The following is a 19,913-nucleotide window of genomic DNA, read 5'->3' as shown; positions in this document are numbered from 1 at the left end:
CTCATATATAAGAAATGACTTTGTCATACTCTTGTTTTGTTTTTTCTGCTTTTTAGGGCCACACTTGAGGCACATGGAAGTTCCCAGGCTAGGGGACAAACTGGAGCTACATCTGCTGGCCTGCACCACAGCCACAGCCATGCGGGATCCAAGCTGCATCTGCAGCCTACACAGCAGCTCACAGCAACACTGGATCCCCAACCCACTGCGTGATGTCAAGGATCAAACCCGCATCCTCATGGATGCCAGTCGCATTCGTTTCCCCTGCGCCACAATGGGAACTCTGACTTCGTATTCTTGTCTTCTCTTTATTCAAAGTTAAACAAAATGGGAAACAACCTAAATGTCCGTCGACAGATGGTTGGATTAAGAAGATGTTGTATATATACACAGCAGAATACTACCAAGCCATAGAAAAGAACAAAATAATGCCATTTGCAGCAACACGGACGGAACTAGAGACTCTCATACTGAGTGAAGTCAGTCAAAAAGAGACTGATGTGCTCCTCTGGTCACTCCTGAATTACACAGGGAGAACTTCATTCATCTGTCTATATTTTCCTCCTCCTCTCAGACTAGGGGCTGAATGAGATCATTTGGTTTAAGTCTGTCTTCTTCCCCCAGTTCCAAGCTATTTCTCTATTTAACAAACAAGTGGGGGGAAAAATCTAATCTATCTGTCCTGTTCTGGGTGAATTTAGCCACTTTTGCAAAAATAACTGCTAAAATCACATCAAGTAACTTAAAAGGGCATCCCAGAAAAGAATGGGAAAATTCTCTTGTATTCCAAATTCTGTAACTTGTTGCAATGTAAGCCACATAATATGTCTTCAAAGTATCCATTACAGGAGTTCCAGTTGTGGCTCAGTGGGTTAAGGATCGGACTGCAGCAGCTTGGGTCAATGCAGAGGGCCAGGTTCTATTCCCAGGCCTGGGGCAGTGGGGTAAAGATTCTGGCCTTGCACAGCTGCTACCTCAGATTCAGTCCCTGGCAGGGGAACTTCCCAATGCTGAGGGTGTGGCCATAAAAAAAGAAAGAAAGAAAGAAAGAAAGAAAGAAAGAAAGAAAGAAAGAGCACCAATTGCAAAGAAAATAAATGTTACATGAAAATTCTTGAACTTTAAACTTTCACAGAGGGCCTAAGGTTGTAGGAAACTTTGAAATGATCTCATACCTACACACATGTCACTGCTTACAGGGAAATAACACTCTACTTTCCAAATAAAAGATTAAATTCTTAACTTATTTATATACACTCTATGTCACTATGAGGAACTTGTTTCATTAGTTAACCACTACACAGACAAAAGTCACATAAAGCACACACATATATTTTTTGGCCTTTTTTTAGGGCCACACCCGTGGCATATGAAAGTTCCCAGGCCAGGGGTCCAATCGGAGCTGTGGCCGCTGGCCTATGCCAGAGCCATAGGAACGAGGGATCTGAGCCACATCTGCAACTACACCACAGCTCGTGGCAACACTGGATCCTTAACCCACTGAGCAAGGCCAGGGATTGAACCCTTGTCCTCATGGATGCTAGTCGGGTTCGTCAATTGCTGAGCCACAACAGAAACTCCAACACACATATATTTCTTAATACAGCCAGGACTAACTCTCAAATCATCACTTGAATAATCAAAATGCTGAAGCATCATAGTTCCTGTCATGGTGCGGTGGTTAACCAATCCAACTAGGAACCATGAGGTTGCAGGTTCGATCCCTGGCCTCGCTCAGTGGGTTAAGGATCCTGCGTTGCTGTGAACTGTGGTGTAGGTCACAGACGCAGCTTGGATTTGGCGTTGCTGTGGCTGTGGTGTACGCCAGCGGCTACAGCTCTGATTAGACCCCTAGCCTGGGAACCTCCATATGCTGCAGGTGCGGGCCTAGAAAAGACAAAAAGACAAAAACAAAAAAAATGAATAGAATAAAAGGTACAAGCTGAGAGTTCCCCGTGTGGCTCAGTTTACCACTAATGAACTTGACTAGTTTTGATTGCAGGCCTTGCTCAGTGGGTTAAGGATCCCACTTTGCCATAAGCTGTGGTGTAGGTCACAGACGAGGCTCAGAACATGTGTTGCTGTGGCTGTGGTGCAGGTTGGCAGCTGCAGTTCCTATTCGACCCCTAGCCTGGGTACCTCCATATGCCCCGGGTGTGGCCCTAAATAGAACAAAAAAAGACCAAAAAAAAAAAAAAAAAAAGAATAAAAATTATCTCCCTATACAGACACTGTTTGCTTAGATACTATTTGCTCTTTTCAGTATATAAACATGTGGGGTATGTAAGCTCAGTCTGAAAGAATTTAGCTAAATTGTTATACTTCTTAACCAAAACAGCAGTTTAACTCCCATCATTTGAAACTCTCAAGCCAAAAAAATTCAAATACTAAAACTACTTTCAGCATTTTTAAAGTATTTTAAATTCTTCTGATTAAACACCAAAAAAAATTCAAGGGGAGTTCCCGTCGTGGCGCAGTGGTTAACGAATCCGACTAGGAACCATGAGGTTGCGGGTTCGGTCCCTGCCCTTGCTCAGTGGGTTAATGATCCGGCGTTGCCGTGAGCTGTGGTGTAGGTTGCAGACGCGGCTCGGATCCCGAGTTGCTGTGGCTCTGGTGTAGGCTGGTGGCTACAGCTCCGATTGGACCCCTAGCCTGGGAACCTCCATATGCCGCAGGAGCGGCCCAAGAAATAGCAACAACAACAACAACAAAAGACAAAAAATAAAAAATAAATAAAAATAAAAGTATGTGATGAAAACCTTAAAAAAAAAAAAAAAAAAAAATTCAAAAATCTTTCCATTATATGGGGTCCCATCGTGGCTCAGTGGTAATGATCCTGACTCGTATCCATAAGGATGCAGGTTCCATCCCTGGCCTCGCTTAGTGGATTAAGGATCTGGATGGAGGTGTGGCATAGGTTGCAGATGCAGCTCGGATCCCCTGTTGCTGTGGCTGGGGCATGCAGCTGGAGCTCCGATTTGACCCCTAACCTGGGAACCTCCACATGCCCCAGGTGTGGCCCTAAAAAATACGAAAATAAAATAAAATAATCTTTTCATGATAAAGTTCTCTGCCTTGAATTTCAATCCTAACTTTCATTTTCGGGACTCAAAATTCTGTTACTTAACAGTACATAGATCAGGAAGTTCCCGTCATGGCACAACGGAAACGAACCCAACTAGGAAACAAGAGGTTGCAGGTTTGATCCTTGGCCTTACTCAGTGGGTTAAGGATCCGGTTTTGCTGTGTGATGCGATGTAGGTCGCAGACGTGGCTCAGATCTGGCATTGCTGTGGCTGTGGTGTATGCCAGCAGTTACAGCTCTGATTCGACCCCTAGCCTGGGAACCTCCTATGCCATGGGTGTGGCCCTAGAAAAGACAAAAGATAAAAAAAAAAACAAAAAAAACCCCCAAAAAACAGAACATAGATCAACAAGTCAAGAGAAACATACTTACCTGATCTCTTCTAAGAATTTCTGGGGGCAGGCTTCTCACACTATTTCACAATATAAATTGTAAAAATAGGTTGGTAGTGCTATACATATAGGAAAATAAAACTTCAGTTGATTCAAGATTAACTCATATACACACAGAGCCAAAAACCTACGCAATTCTTGCTGTTTCTAGGGAAGCTTTCATTATAGAAACAGGAAATATAAGGAGTTCCCATTGTGGCACATGAGAACAAATCCAACCAGTATCCATGACTTGGGTTGGATCCCTGGCCAGTGGGTTATGGATCTGGTGTTGTCGTGAGCTGTGATGTTAGGTTGCAGACTCAGCTCAGATTTTGTGTTGCTGTGCCTGTGGCAGAGGCTGAAGGCTACAATTCCAATTCAACCCCTAGCCTAGGAACTTCTATATGCAGCAGGTGTGGCCCTAAAAAACAAAAAACAAAAGCCAAAAAAAAATCATATTGCAACAGACTCAGAGTGAATTAAATCAATGACAACACAGGATGGTTCATGGGGACTAGATCCAAAAATGCCACACTGGTAATAAGGGTGGAAATTCAAGGTTTTTTTATTTTTTTTTTTCTTTTTGCCTTTTCTAGGGCCACTTCCCGCGGCATATGGAGGTTCTCAGGTTACGGGTCTTGGAGCTGTAGCCACCGGCCTACGCCAGAGCCACAGCAACTCGGGATCCAAGCCGACCTACACCACAGCTTATGGCAAAGCCGGATCCTTAACCCACCTAGCAAGGACAGGGATCAAACCTCTAACATCATGGTTCCTAGTCAGATTAGTTTCCACTTCGCCATGGTGAAAACTGCTATATATGCATTGTTTTTGTTTTTTTTTTTTGGTCTTTTTACGGCATCTGCATTTTCAGCCTAGGGGTCAAACTGGAGATGCTCCTGTTGGCCTACATCACAGCTCATGCCAATGCTGGATTCTTAACCCACTGAGCAAGGTTGGGAACTCCCGCAATATACACTTTTAAATGTGTTTCATGATACATGTAAGGTTAGGAAGGACTGACCTAATCCAACTATCATTTTACAATGAGGCCCAGAAAGGTAAATTGACTTGCTCACAGCCACACAGCCAAAGGAAACCACTGCCTAAAAATAATCTTTCTCAAAATTTTTTTAAGCACAAGACCTCTTTTTCCGCCTCAAAAAAATCATTTCAAGGGAGCGCCTTTCATGGCTCAGTGGAAACGAATCTGACTAGCATCCATGAGGTCATGGGTTCAACCCCAGGCCTTGTTCAGTGGGTTAAGGATAAGGCTATGGTGTAGGTTGCCAACTCAGCCTGGACCTGGTGTGGCTGTGGTGTAGGCCAGCAGCTGTAGCTCCAATTCAACCCTTGGCCTGGGAACATACATGTGCTGCAGGTTCAGCCCTAAAAAGATTTAGAAAACTCATAGAACTTGGGAATAAATCCACATTATGACCCAATTATTTTGCTAATAAAGTTGCATGTTTGGGACTGCCTAAATTTTTTGAAAAAAAAAAAAAGAGGCTGAAACATCCCTTGCTATTTCAATAACTTCATTATTCTTTTATATTAGCTTATCAGAAACGCAATGTAGCTTTTTCTTGAAATGTTACTTTCAGCAGGCCTATTCCATGTTTTTTCTAAGCTCCAACTTTCTACTTGATATTCTTCAGAATAAAGAAAACAGCTCATTTTAAACAAGAAGTTTATTTAAACAACAAGACGCTTGACTTGAAGGGAAAACTATCTAGGATTCATTTCTTTTAGAGTAATTTATCCCTACTTAAAGACAGATTGCCCTACATGTAACAGCTACGTACAAAAAAGTTATAAAATTGTCCTTGGTTTTACAATGATAAATGAAAAACATTAAAATTCTCCAATCGAACAAGATATGCAAGGATTTTTATGTTGTTCTTTTTTTTTTTTTTTTTTTTTTTTTTTTTTTTGTTAAACAGTGAGAGCAAAATAACTTACTGGAATATAAAGATAAGAAATGAATGAGCATGCCACTAATGGAGAAAGGGGGTATTTTCACAGAACCAGTATTTTTCCCCATCCCATCTCCATTTGATGTCAATCAAAACATACCATTGGCCATTTAGTTTAAAAAAAAAATGCAATATGCTTGTGCACATACACCAGTTACTTTATGTACAATAAAGGAATGGGGAAGGGGAAAATGAAAGAATAGAGAAAACTATACTGTAGTAGTCAGGATGTGGTAGAACCAAATTGTGTTTTTCTAATTGAGAATGTCTTCTTGGTCTGGAGGAACAGAATTCTGGAGTAAAGTAGCAGGTTCCCTTTTTAGTAGACACCTCCTGTCTGCTGCTGGAACACATCAATTGTATCTTCATCCTCCATTTCCAACTAGCATGAGAAAAAAACCAAATCAGCCATTGTTTATTCAGCTCTTAAAATTTATTAACTGAGACTTAAACAGAAACTGCCCAAGTTCCACCCAATTCCAGTGTTCATTATTTTATTTTAATTTTTTGCTTTTCTAGGCACCTGTGGCATATGGAAATTCCCAGGCTAGGGGTCAAAGCTCATGGCAAGATGAGATACTTAACCCACTGAGCAAGGACAGGGATTGAACCCACATCCTCATGGATACTAGTGGAATTCACTTCCACTGTGCCACAAAGAGAAATCCCAGTGCTCATTGCTTTAGAAGTCCCACAGCTTAGAGTAGCACCAGACCCAGGTTTCGTCTTTTTTTTCTTTTCTTTTCTGCTTTTTTGGGCCACACCTACGGCATATGAAGGTTCCCAGGTTAGGGGTCTAATCAGAGCTATAGCCTCCGACCTATGCCACAGCCACACCAACGTAAGATCTGAGCCGAGTCTGTGACCCACACCACATCTCACTGGATCCTTAACATACTGAGAGAGCCCAGGGATCAAACCCGCAACCTCATGGTTACTAGTCAGATTTGCTTCTGCTGCACCACAACTGGAACTCCTCTGTCTTTTTTGAAGATTATAGAAAACTGAGTTTTTAAGTTAAAAAGCTGAGGATGGCCAAGAGTCAAATCATCGCAATTTTAACTACTGAAAGTAAGAGCGATATAGACAAAGGCTCTCCTTGCAATGTTTAGATGAGCAAAATGTGAAAATAACCTATCAAAACCTCTAAGAAATATAGCAAGGCATACATGGAATATATGTAGCTATTATTAGAGAACAAGTAGATTTATATATACAGAAATGGAAATACAGTATTAGGCTAAAAACATAATCTAAAAACTAGGTAGCAGGCTGCTTTTGCCCTCTGAGATGGACTGCATTCTGCCTGTGGAATGGTATCTCTCTAAATAAACTTGCTTTCACTTTACTATGGCTTGTTCTTCTTTTGTTTTGTTTTTGTTTTTGTTTTTTTTGTCTTTTTAGGGCTGCATTTGAGGCATATGAAAGTTCCCAGGCTAGGGGTCTGTAGTTGCCAGTTTATGCCACAGCCACAGCAAAGCAGGGTCTGAAGCTGGATCCTTAACCTACTGAGCAAGGCCATGGATCAAACCCGCATCCTCACGGATACTCAGGTTCATTACTGCTGAGCCGTGATGGAACTCCCCATGGCTTGCTCTTTTAAATTCTTTCTTGAGGCCTGTCCATAGAACCTGAATGAGACCTGGGACATGACCATCTTCTCACGCCCCACTTTCCTGCAACATCTTTACAAAGGAAGAGGGAGAAAGTAGTCTTCCCTCCCTCACCTTTCCTCTGATTATGAAAATGTAGCCCATTTAGTTCTCAGGGCAGAGCCCTCATGCCTACCTGCTTATATCCTTCACAAGCAACCTATATTAACATATCTATTCCGCACCTACAAAAATAAATACATACGATCACTTTTTTAAAAAGTCTGTGGGAATTCCCAAGCGTGGCTCAGCAGTAACAAACCCAACTAATATCCATGAGGACCTGGGTTTGATCCCTGGCGTTACTCCATGGGTTACAGATCTGGTGTTGCTGTGGCTGTGGTGTAGGCCAGCAGCTGCAGCTCCGATTTGACCCCCAGCCTGGAATCTCCAAATGCCAAGGGTGAGGCCCTAAAAACAGCAAAAACAAAGGTTTGTGTGTATTTGTACATGAAGATATCCCTGTCTATGCACAAGATAGTGGTTACCACTATGCAGTAAGGAAAGGGTGATGAGCAAAAACAGATTTTTAGGAGTTCCTGTCCTGGTGCAGCAGAAACAAATCCAACTAGGAACCATGAGGTTGCGGGTTCCATCCCTTGCCGCGAGGTGCGGTGTAGGTCACAGATGTGGCTCTGATCTGGTGTGGCTGTAGAGCAGGCCGGCAGCTGTAGCTCCGATTAGACCTTTAGCCTGGGAACCTCCATATGCTACAGGTGCAGCCCTAAAAAGCAATAATAATAATAGTGATAATAATAAAATGCGTTCAATTACAAATTTGGTTAGATTTTAATCAATGCCGTTCTGAAAAAATCCTCCTCATACTTTATTTGTAGCTAATATAACAGACAAGTCCCAAAACTTTTTTTGGTGATGGGTTAAGGCTTCAAAAGACAGAAAATGCATACATTTTCATCATCAGAGTTTTACATACTGGCTTTTCTTTAATATTTTAAAAGCATCAATTCTAGTCTTCAGCCTATTCATTGAGAAATTAAACTACTGGAGAGTTGTTTTATAGTGAAACTTAAAATGCCATCAAAGGATAAGAGAACTCTTTCTCATTCACTGCGAGAATTCAGCTCCTCCTTGTGGCCACATATTATAACTGCTTCTTAGAGACTGGCTAAGGGAATTTTCTTTACAGTATTCTTCCCTCAAGTATAACACACACATCTCAAAATTTTGAAGATTATCAACAACATAATTTGGATGTTCTGCTTCCCTTCTACCATATTTATCACATTTCTAGTTTTCTGGGTAGTTTTTGGCTGTGCTCATAGCATGCAGAGGCTCCCGGTTCAGAGATCGAACCCAAAGCACAGCAGTGACAACACCAAATCCTTTAACCGCTAGGCCAGTGGAGAACGTCAATCATTTTTTAGTTTTTATCGGATGATAAATCAAATTTAAAAGTACGAGGGTTCCAATTTAAATTTCTGCTACCAAAGGGTTCCCCTGTGGCTCAGTGTTAATAAACCCAACTAGTATCCACAAGGATACGGATTCGATCTCTAGCCTTGATCAGTGGGTTAAGGATCCAGTGTTGCCAAGAGCTGTTGTGCAGGTCGCATGTAAGGTGTGGATCCTGTGTTGCTGTGGCTGTAGTACACACTGGCAGCTATAGCTGACTGATTCAACCCCTAGTCTGGGAAATTGCACATGCCACAGGTGTGGCCCTAAAAAGAAATAAAATAAATTTCTGCTATCAAAATATGTATTTTTCAAAACTGGAAGCCTTAAAGGGAACTTCAGAAGGTAAAAAGAAACAAAAAGCTTCTGCTATAGAAGGTAGTTCAGGAGTTCCCATCATGGCGCAATGGAAATGAATCCAACTAGGAACTGTGAGGTTGTGGGTTTGATCCCTGGCTTCGCTCAGTGGATTAAGGATCTGGCACTGCTGTGAGCTATGGTGTTTGTCGCAGACGGCTCAGATTCTGTGTTGCTATGGGTAGGCTGGCAGCTGTAGTCTGATTAGACCCCTAGTCTGGGAACCTCCACATGCCTGAGGGCAGCCCTTTTGACGAAAGACCAAAAAAAAAGGTAGCTCAGTGGGTCCCTTACAAAGTGAACAAACAACTGAAGAGATATGTAAAGAGATTAAGGGATCAGGCATCATCTTTTTTTTTTTTTTTTTTTTTTTTTACTTTTCTAGGCCCATACCCACGGCATATGGAGGTTCCCAGGCTAGGGGTCTAATCAGAGCTGTAGCTGCCGGCCTACACCACAAATCACCGAAATGCCGGATCCTTAACCCACTGAGCAAGGCCACGGATGGAACCTGCAACCTCATGGTTCCTAGTCAGATTCGTTAACCACTGGGCCATGATGGGAACTCTTTTTTTGGGCAACATCTTTTATAGTAAGGGTTTGGAAAGTTACCTATTATCAACAGCCCTGTCAAACATAAACTATCAAGAGACTTGCAGCTGCAATCACGAGTTCCCTTCCGTTCAGAAGTACAGGTAAAAGAGAATTCAGTGTGAAGAGCTAAAATGGTTAGGATAACAGCCAACTGGGGAGTTTCCTTGTGGCACAGTGGAAATGAATCCGATTAGTATCCGTGAGGATGCAGGTTTGATCCCTGGCCTCACTCAGTGTGTCAAGGATCCAGCGCTGTTGTGGCTGTAGCGTAAGCCAGCAGCTATAGCTCTGATTCAACCCCAGCCTGGGAACGTCCATATGCCTCCAGTGCGACCCTAAAAAAAAAAAAACAGAAACAAAAGCAAAACAGCCACAAATCGCTTGTGGGGAACCTTGAGCATAATTAAAGTTACTGCAATGAAAACAAAAGGAAAACAACATCCTAAAACAACAGACAAGAATTTTAATTATTTTATCCAAATAATGCTCGCAAGAGAAAAAATACGGCTTAAAGTAAAGTGACCTACTAGTTTTACTAAGTTATAACCAGATATTTAAAAACCACTAGTGGAGTTCCCATTGTGGCTCAGTGGTTAATGAACCCGACCAGCAACCATGAGGATTCGAGTTCGATTCCTGGCCTTGCTCAGTTTAAGGATCCGGCATTACCGGGAGCTGTGGTGTAGGTCAGACGCAGCTCAGATCTGGTGTTGCTGTGGCTCTGGTGTAGGCCGCCAGCTGTGGCTCTGATTCAACCCATGGCCTGGGAACCTCCAAATGCTGCTGGTGTGGCCCTAAAAAGACAAAACAAAACAAAAAATAAATAAATAAAAACCACTGGCACTTCCCTGAATCTATTTCTATTTTTTTCTTTCTATTCCCTTTTGGCCATATTTTACACAGCTTTGAACTATGGCAAAGAACTATATTCCAATGACTAGGAGTTCACAAATTAACAAAGCTGTTGAAAAAATATTAAAAAACATTGGTTTTAATTAGCACAAAGAGATTTTTACCTGTGCAGGTGTGTCTGTTTCATTGATTGGCTGCCCGTCAAATCGGAATCTGATCTGCCTCATTGACAAACCCTGGATAAAAAGTTTAAAAGCAGTAAGAATGCAAAAAATAGTAAAAACTAAAACTACATGCATATTTGGCCATAAACATTAATGTATTAAAAGAAAGCCCTAAATAAATGATCATCAACAATGTTAACATTTCTATGTTCGCTAAATGATTTGGGGTAATTTTTATTTAAAGTATTTCATTTTCATTGGAAAAATACTGTTTTTTCTTTAATCTTGTAAAAAGCAACAAGTGCACACAGCAACATTCCTCAATGTGTGTTAAAAAGCACTCCCAAGAAAAACAAAACCCTTAATAGTAATGAAAACTGAAGTCACCTAAAAGGTATGACTAAAACTTTGTCCTAACCCGGCACACCACAGGCAAATTCAAAAATTCTCATCCTTGGGCAGTCAGGACATTTCCACCAGAGTACAAGGCAATAACTGGTTCCTAAGATCATCGATAAGACCACAATCCACATCCATGAAAATCCTGAAATAGCTCAAAAGCACTTGCTTTTTCATTTTCTCCTTTGTATTTACCCAAACCTGCAATTTATCTGTCAACCTTACACTAAAAAATAAGTTTTCAGAGGGATAGGAACCTAGACTTAGTTATATACTATACCTCTTGCACATGATAGGTACTAAGCCCTGATGGGAAAAGCAATATCCATCTAACTATGGTTCATTTTCTACTTTTATTTGAAAATAAATGCAAAGCTAAATTGGGGAGCTTTATTACAAAAAAAAGGGTATTTAAAAATTCTATTACTACAGTTTCAAGAAATGTTTATATGCATTTAAGGAGATGAATGAGCCTAAATATGGCCCTTCTGCAGAGGGGACGCCAATATTTCATTTAGCAAGCATTATCTACCTCACATAAGGATGGGAAAAAGGGGAGTTCCCATCGTGGCACAGTGGTTAACGAATCCGACTAGGAACCATGAGGTTGCAGGTTCGATCCCTGGCCTTGCTCAGTGGGTTGAGGATCTGGTGTTGCTGTGAGCTGTGGTGTAGGTTGCAGACGTGGCTCGGATCCCACGTTGCTGTGACTCTGGCATAGGCCAGAGGCTATGGCTCCGATTCGACCCCTAGCCTGGGAACCTCCATGTGCCACGGGAAAGGCCCAAGAAATGGCAGAAAGGAAAAAAAAAAAAAAAAAAGGATGGGGAAAAGGAGCACAATCATAAACTGTTGGTAACTGCAGCCAAATGAGAACAGAGTAAAACAAAGTACCTTTGGAGGTATGCTGTGAATTATTTTAACTCGAAAAACTGCTTCCTATGAAGCATCTTAGTCATTCCTTTATCATGCTCAAATTATAAACTATAATTATTATTACACAAACTCCTGCTTTAACTGCTATTTAAGAGAAAATTAAACTGAATTCCTAGGACTAAAAATATTGAAATAAAGTGTTCAATAAACACTTAAGATTTGTATTCCCTTATTTAATAGGGATTCACTGATTTGGTCTTTAAAACTACCTATAACATGAGTGTCATATTGCTTTCCTTTAAAACTCCAGTCTCCTGACACATACCACTTTCAGACCAGCCCTTGTCTTGAGGAATACAAGCAATCCCCCACCAGGTAGGTGACATACATAATCTTTAATTCATTCCTCATGACTTTCAAATTTAGTTCGTGATTACGAAGTAACCAAGAATTCAATGCCACAACCCAAATGTCCATCAACAGATGACTGGATTAGGAAGATGTGGTATATCTACACAATGGAATACTACTCAGCCATAAAAAAGAATGACATAATGCCATTTGCAGCAACATGGATGGAACTAGAGAATCTCATACTGAGTGAAATGAGCCAGAAAGACAAAGACAAATACCATATGATATCACTTATAACTGGAATCTAATATCCAGCGCAAATGAACATCTCCACAGAAAAGAAAATCATGGACTTGGAAAATAGACTTGTGGCTGCCTGATGAGAGAGGGAGGGAGTGGGAGGGATCGGGAGCTTGGGGTTATCAGACACAACTGAGAATAGATTTACAAGGAGATCCTACTGAGTAGCATTGAGAACTACGTCTAGATACTCATATTGCAACAGAACAAAGGGTGGGGGAAAAAAATGTATACATTTAAGGATAACTTGATCTCCTTGCTGTACAGTGGGGAAAAAAAAAAATCATAATCACTTCAGATGAATCTATATTATGTATATGTAACTGGGTCAACGTGCTGTACAGTAGAAAACTGACGGAACACTGCAAACCAGCTATAGTGAAAAAATAAAAAATTTTTTAAATCGCTGAAAAAAAAAAAAAAGAATTCAATGCCAACCTGGTAATATTAAGTATTATATACTTACAAACACTCCATTGGAGATTCCTTGCTTCAGCAAAATACTAGTAAGTACCTTCTACACACTGGATTTTTCCTTCACTATATCCACTGGTAAGGTCACAAGGTCAACAGTGTGGCCATTCAAAATGAGGGGGGGGGGCAGAACACATGCAAACTGTACTCCTTTATTGCTACTCATTTTTATACTTTTCTTGATCAATAAAAGCTCTTATTTCATTAGAGATCGAGTCCAAAAATTCAGCAAACTTGCCTTTAAAAATACCATAAATTATGTAAATTCAAGCAATGAATTTGCCTTAAAGCAGTACCTGGTTTCCTCTTTTGGTAAATCTCATCCCTGAGCTTTAGAGTTGTGCCCCTCAAGAGCTGCATGAGGTTATCTCTTCAGGTCCCCATTTCTCATTTCACAAAAATGAACTGGACTAAACCAATTATTCTCTTCTCCCTGAAACCATGTGACACTCCAGTAAACAATGTAAATCCACACTAGAATGAACACGATGGTCTCAATCAGCTAACTGAAGGATGTGTGACTAATATAAACTATTTCTACATGTGAATGAAAAACTTAACGAAAAACCAACCTTTGGAGATACCAGTTTGAATGTTCTCTAACTACAATCGTTTGAACACATTCTATATCCTGGGTACTGGTCTAGGATCTAGAGAAATAGTGAATAAAAAGGCCCTATTACTTGTGGAGCTTCCATTTTAGCACAGAAAGAAAATAACCAATGCAAAAACCAAACCAAACCAAAAAACCCCAAAGAGTGAGAAGACTGAGTAATGGGAACAGGGGCACTTTGAATTAATCAGAGATGTGTGAGATGATAATTGATCAAAAACAGAATAAAATGGATGGCTCAGCACTATCAGATAAAAATATGCGAGCCAGAGAGTTCCTGTTGTGGCTTAGTGGAAACAAATCTGAGTAGAATCCATGAGGATGCAGGTTTGATCCCTGGCCTCACTCAGTGGGTTAAAGATCGGCATTGCTGTGAGCTGTGGTGCAGGCCAGCGGCTACAGCTCCAATTCAACCCCTAGCCTGGGAACTTCCATATGCTGTGGGTGCAGCCCTGAAAAAAAAAAAAAAAAAAGAAAAGAAAAAAAAAGAAACATGCGAGCCATATAATTTTTTTCCTAGTTGCCACGTTAAAAAGTTAAAAATAGCTAAATGACTAATAAAAACGTTTTTAACACAACATACTACCATTTAAACATGTATCGACATGTTAAAAACTGAGATATTTCAACAACAACAACAAAAAACAAAGTTCCCGTGGTGGCGCAGCAGTAACAAACCCAACTAGTATCCATGAGGATGCAGGTTTGATCCCTGGCCTTGCTCAGTGGGTTAAACATCTGGCGTTGCCATGAGCTGTGGTGTAAGTCACAGATGCAGCTCAGATCTCGCTTTGCTGTGGCGTAGGCCAGCAGCTACAGATCCAATTTGACCCCTAGCCTGGGGAATTTCCACATGCCTTGGATGCAGCCCTAAAAAATACAAAAAAATAAAAATAAAAAATGAGATGTTTATTTTTTTTCACACAGTTCTCAAAAAGCTGGATATATCTTACACTTTACGGTGTATCTCAATTTGGACTAACCACATTTCAAGTGGCAAACAGCCACATGTGGCTTGTGGCTACTTACTGAACAGCACAAGTGAAAACAGAATTTGCTGATGTATTTCATGAGTTATGATGCATCAAGAAAGACTCTTAAGGTTTTGACCTCACGGCTAGATGTAGAATGGTGCTATTTAGTGAGTGCGGACACCCCAGAGATCAACTAGTAGAATAAGAATCCTCTTCAAGTTTAGTTTGAGATGACTATTAGCCATTCACCGGAATTTCTCCAGAGATCAATGCAAAATAAGTTCATTAGAAAGTAAATACGAGCAATTCAATTAACCTTGATAGGAAATCCTTTGTCAAAAATTCTCACCTGCCAAAAAAACTTTAGCTGTGCAAATTATGCCAGATAAATATTTTAGGCTTTAAATGGCTTTACCTACACTTAAAAAGGAGGGAAGCCCAATTAGATACTTCAACTGGTTCCATCTCAGAACCAGAGAAACTATTTGCAAAGTAAACAGGAATCTGTTTCACTCAAAACTGAGGTTACCCTCAATTTAACAGGAAAATAGGAATAAATATCTTTCCAAATTCTTCCTGGATAATATTTTCCAATCATATTTACATTCCAACAGATATGTAGTAGAATTACATTTTTTCTGGATTACCAATGTTGTTTTACCTCTAGAGCAAATGGAGAGTGGCCCAACTAATCCCCCAACCTTATGCCTAATTCAAAGAAGACGTGATTTACACTGGGTCATACAGTAAATTTAACATAGCAGGAAAACTAAAAAAAAAAAAAAAATTGACTTACTGACTAGATCTTACAGGAAAATTTCCTATAAGGATAATCTGGAATACAGCAGATATGCTATTTGTTTTTCTGGCGCAAGTATAATATTCCGGCACAAAGGCATCTGGTAAATATCAGATGATTAAAAAGCTCCTTTGGGGCCTCTACAAGAAATAGGAAGTCTGAAATATGACCATTTTAGGATGGGTAGAAGGTTATCAATGGACATGTACAGTAAACTTTTAATGGTGAATCTAGGCAGACTCATGGGTATTCAATGTTAAGTTCTTTAAACTTTGCTCTAAATTTGAAAATTTTCAGGGTCAACATCAAAAAATATGACCACTGAAAAACTAAAATTTAGTAGCAATTAGAAAAAAGTTAAGCAAGATATGCAGAGAATTCTGTTAAAAGCCACTAAATCTAAGCACCAGTTTCTATTTTGTATAAGGTTTTGCTACATAAAAATCCCACTAAATGATCACTTTTTAAAATCCCCTCGGTAACCTGAAGGGGCACTAGTGTTCAAATACAGTGAATGTCAGCACAGAAACTCTTTAGCACAATTAATAAATACATATTTACTGTTAAAAAGGATTTCATCAAAATTCTTTAAGAGATACAACTTAAGACTGTATCTGTTCGGAACTATGAGGAAAAGTTTATGTATGACGTTAAGAAATTAAAACCACAGTATTATTTTATTACGTTATAAATAAAGCTTCAAACTCAAAAAGAAGTTTAAAACTTCAGTTTCATTAAAATGCCCTTCAGTCTCATGGAGAAAGTACAATTATCAACTGAAACGCAATTTCCCAATTTGTAGAGGTTTTAACCTTATTCCATTTTGAACCTATTTTCAGGAGGACAAACTACAATGTAGATAAGTTGTTTTCATCTAACAAAATAATTTTCCAAATTTTTATACATTATACAGTCAGAGTGGTACAAGAAAAAATACTTCTGACAGGTTACTGTTGGATTAACTCCTCTACCAGAGTTCCTGCTATACCTGCAAAATTCATCTTTAAAGTTGTCTTTGTGTTGTTAGACTCAACATCACAAAAGGAAGCGTCTTTGCCTTATAGCTAATATTTACCTCCCAGCATCTGTTCATTTCTACTTCCTCTTAATGTAAAAAATTTACTATTTTCTGAGTCAAATTCAAATGTCCCTACAACATAGGAATGTTTATGTGTGGCTCAGGCGGTTAAATGTCTTGATCCCTACTACTAGTGTAAAAAGAAAATACTACAGTTTTACATGCTTTAGGAAAACTGCAATGTCCTTAAACTCACATTTAATGTTATTTCCAAATTGGCTAAAATACTCCAAACATAAATATGACAGAAGGCAAATTTTAAATGGATAAATAAGAGCCTGACAAGATTTTAAGAAAGTTCATTCTTATTTTCTTATAAAAGTAAAATTACATGCCCTTGGGAACAAAGCACGTGTTGTGAAAATAACTTGATCCAATTCTGGCATAGAATCAGAATCATATATGATTATTAACCGAAACACCCTAAGGGGTTTCATGAAGAATCAGCAAACCAAGTGTATGATAAAAACTGATGGGTAAAGTATATAAGTACCTATTCATTCTAGCAAAGACAGTCTATTGTCATATTACGCTAATCTAGTTTCTATTCTTAAGAAAATAAGGTTTGTTCTTTTAAAATAAGCTTTATTCAGTGGAAGTACACATGTCAATTCCTCACCTGTCGTTCACAATAGGCTTTCATTAGTTTACTAAGTGGTGTATGCCTCTTAATCTTAAACTGCACCACAGAACCATCCTGCCCCGCCACCTTCAAATTAATATGATCGTTGTTCTCAGTCTTGACTCCTTCCTGTTGAAAGAAAAAGAAAAGCATAATTTGGAAAATGTGGAAAACAAACACCATACAAAGCAGCAGCAGCCCAAGTTGCTTCGGAAATCAACAGGTTTCTCATTCTCTATGATAAAAGAATACAGTTGTTTTCAGCTGCTGAAATCAGTCTGAAAGATGAGAAATCCCAAAGCAACAATATTAAACAGCTGTCAGAGAAACACAAAAGCAGTCTACATCCAATACTATTCTTGTCAACAATCGATCTTCGAAGATAGGTCCCACTCAATTTACTGCAATGCCCTCTTGAATCTGAGTTTTTTTAATGACATATTTCATATCTCTCAGAATATACCTTTCCTCTAAAAAGATTAAAAACAAGCATCGTCTCTCTTCAAAGTACTTAAGAGTACAGAATGCAAGAAAAAAATCTAGAGCTTGCAATTCAAAACTCTAAGACGACTCTGTTAAAAAGTTACCAAATTCAGTTTAATAACAAACCTCAAAGTAGATTTAAAAAAAAAACCACCTTAATTGAAGAATATCCTTTGATTCTCTTCGAAGCAACGGTAATAACTCAGAACCACTATTATTGTTCGCCTCTACGAGCAGCTTCATTTTTGTTTATTTTTAGTTGGGAGCTTATTCTCCCCTCCCCTTTGTTGTCATGAGTCAAATGCTGTTATATTGCAAGTCTTCCTTGTAGATTTCGACCCAATCTGAAGTTTACCAAAATCAAGTATAGAAGGAACTCTGTTGCCCTTAAATCTCTTCAGAAGGGAGGCGGTGTCACAAAACAAACTCAAAGAAAGTAGCCCGTGTGCCAGGAAGAAGTGTGTGCCCTAGTCCTCCAGGGAGAAGCCTCCCAGCGCCTCAAAACCCGCGTTTAAAAAGTTAAGCCCTACAAAGTCTCTCTGCTCGTACATCTGCCTCCAACTTCTCAAAACCACATGGTCTCGGCAGCTTAGGGGTTATCTAGGACCCAAGGAAAAGCCCCTGCCCAGCCTCACCAAAAAAGTGGGAAATACTCCCCGGGAATCCCCAATCCCCGGCCCCTCACGACGGCCAGACGGGCATCCGGCTTCCAACCCATCGGCTGCTCATTGATTCGCCCCGAGCCTTCACCCGGCCAGGGCGGCCCGGGGCAGGGGTCCCCAGATGCCCGCGGCCCCGACCCCTGAGGGGGGAAGCCCGGGGCGGAGGGAACTCCCCGCCACCACCGAGGCGGCAACACCCGCCGCGGCCCGGCGCAGGGTCCGCGGAGGGTGGGGACACCGCGCGCCCTAACGCCCCTCGTCACGCGCGCCCGCCCGGCCGGGCCCGAGAAGCCCCGCTCGCGGCCGGTGGGCCCGCGGGCGTCCGCGATTTGCCCGCCCAACTCGCGCCCGGCGCGCACTCCGAGGCGGCCGGGGGCGGGGGAGGGCGGCGGGGCCTCCTCCGGCGCGGGAGGGAGGAAGAGGGGAGGGAGGAAAATGGCGCGGAGCGCCGGGGCCTGAGCCGCGGCCGCCCCGTGGGGGGCCCGGGAAGGCGCGGGGAGCCCGCGGCGGGCTCGGGCCGGACCCCGGCCCGCACCGTGACCCCGGCCGCGCGGCGAGGCGAGGAGGCCGGCGCCGAGCTCACCTTGGGCTTTTCGTCGGCCATGGCGAGCGCCGGAGTCTCCTCAGCTGCCGCTTCACAAAAGAGGTACCAGGTCCGCACCGAACGAGCACACAAGCAGCACCAGGAGCGGCAGAAGAAGGAGGCGGCAGCGGTGGAGGAGGGAGAGGGCGCGCGCACGTCGTGCGCTCCCTCCCCCCACCCTGCGTGCGCGAGCACGAGCCTCCGCAGCTTCTCATTGGTTGCCGCCTCGCGGGAGCGCGCAACGCTTACATAACCACCCCCACCCCCCGCCCCGCGCCGCCCTGGCCTGAGCCCGGCGCCCGCCAGGCCGGCGGGAAGAGGCGCGGACACGCGCACCCGGCCCGCCGCGGGGGCGCGCCTGGCTCTGGGCGGGGCTGTATTGTCCTCCTCCTGTGGTGGAGCTTAATCAAAATGGCTTCCAGCTGGTCCTCGGTGGGGACGAGGAGGCTTGAGGCCTAGACGTGAGGCACAAGCCGGGGAAGGCAGGCTGCCTAGACGAGGAAAGGGGAGCCTAAATCAGAGCCCAGCATGAAGTTCTGGGAAAAAAAAACCCTCTCAATCGGTGGCCCAGATGCAGTTTTCCTCAGGGTCAGAGGGACATCCCACTTCCAGCCAGCCTCTCATCCCTCGAATCTTAAATCCTCAGCCTCAACCCGCTTCCCACCGGGCTCTTGCCTTAGGGCCGTGACTACTTCCGTCGTGCTGGAAACCTTATACTTAGACTAGCTGAGGGGAAAGGTTCCTCCTACAGACTCCTTACGCATAGCCTGGCTTCCAACCTCCAAGAGGCCACAGAATCCGGAGAGAGAGGTACCCATTACCAAGGTTCCAAACCAGGCCATCGTTTCCTCCATCCATCTGGCTCAGAAATGGAAGTAGGTCCTTCCTGTCCTAGGAACAATCCTGACATTTGTGCCTTGGATCTCTCCTGCTCCTCTCAGAAGTTCGATTATTTCCTTTCTCTTGTATTTTCTTCCACTCCTACATTAGAATAGAAAAAGACTCAGAGAATTCCCATCTTCGCTCGGCAGAAACAAACCCGACTAGCATCCATGTGGACACAGGTTTGATCCCTGGCCTTGCTCTGTGGGTGTTGCCACGAGCTGTGGTGTAGGTCGAAGATGGGGCTCGGATCTGGAGTTGCTGTGGCTGTGGTGTAGGCTGGCGGCTGTAGCTCCCATTCGACCCCTGGCCTGGAAACCTCCATATGCCACCGGTGCAGCCCT

General features: G+C 42.2%; 1 protein-coding gene across 1 annotated transcript; it reads right to left on the bottom strand.

The window, feature by feature from the left end:
• Positions 1–5,135: 5,135 nt before the first annotated feature.
• Positions 5,136–18,832, bottom strand: SUMO2 (small ubiquitin like modifier 2). Its single transcript, NM_213984.2, is given in 4 exon segments — positions 5,136–5,820; positions 10,471–10,542; positions 16,957–17,088; positions 18,688–18,832. Coding segments are annotated over 4 exon segments (288 nt in total). The 5' UTR covers positions 18,709–18,832; the 3' UTR covers positions 5,136–5,757.
• Between the last annotated feature and the right edge of the window lie 1,081 nt (positions 18,833–19,913).

The sequence above is a fragment of the Sus scrofa genome, chromosome 12 (assembly GCF_054392235.1).
Source record: "Sus scrofa isolate SSC_HxYL_T2T_F1_AM1 chromosome 12, Sscrofa_HxYL_maternal_Yorkshire_Landrace_v2.0, whole genome shotgun sequence".
NCBI classification, from domain to species: Eukaryota; Metazoa; Chordata; class Mammalia; order Artiodactyla; family Suidae; genus Sus; species Sus scrofa.
The sequence above is the reverse complement of the archived record's forward strand: the minus strand, read 5'-3'. Positions and strand labels throughout refer to the sequence as shown.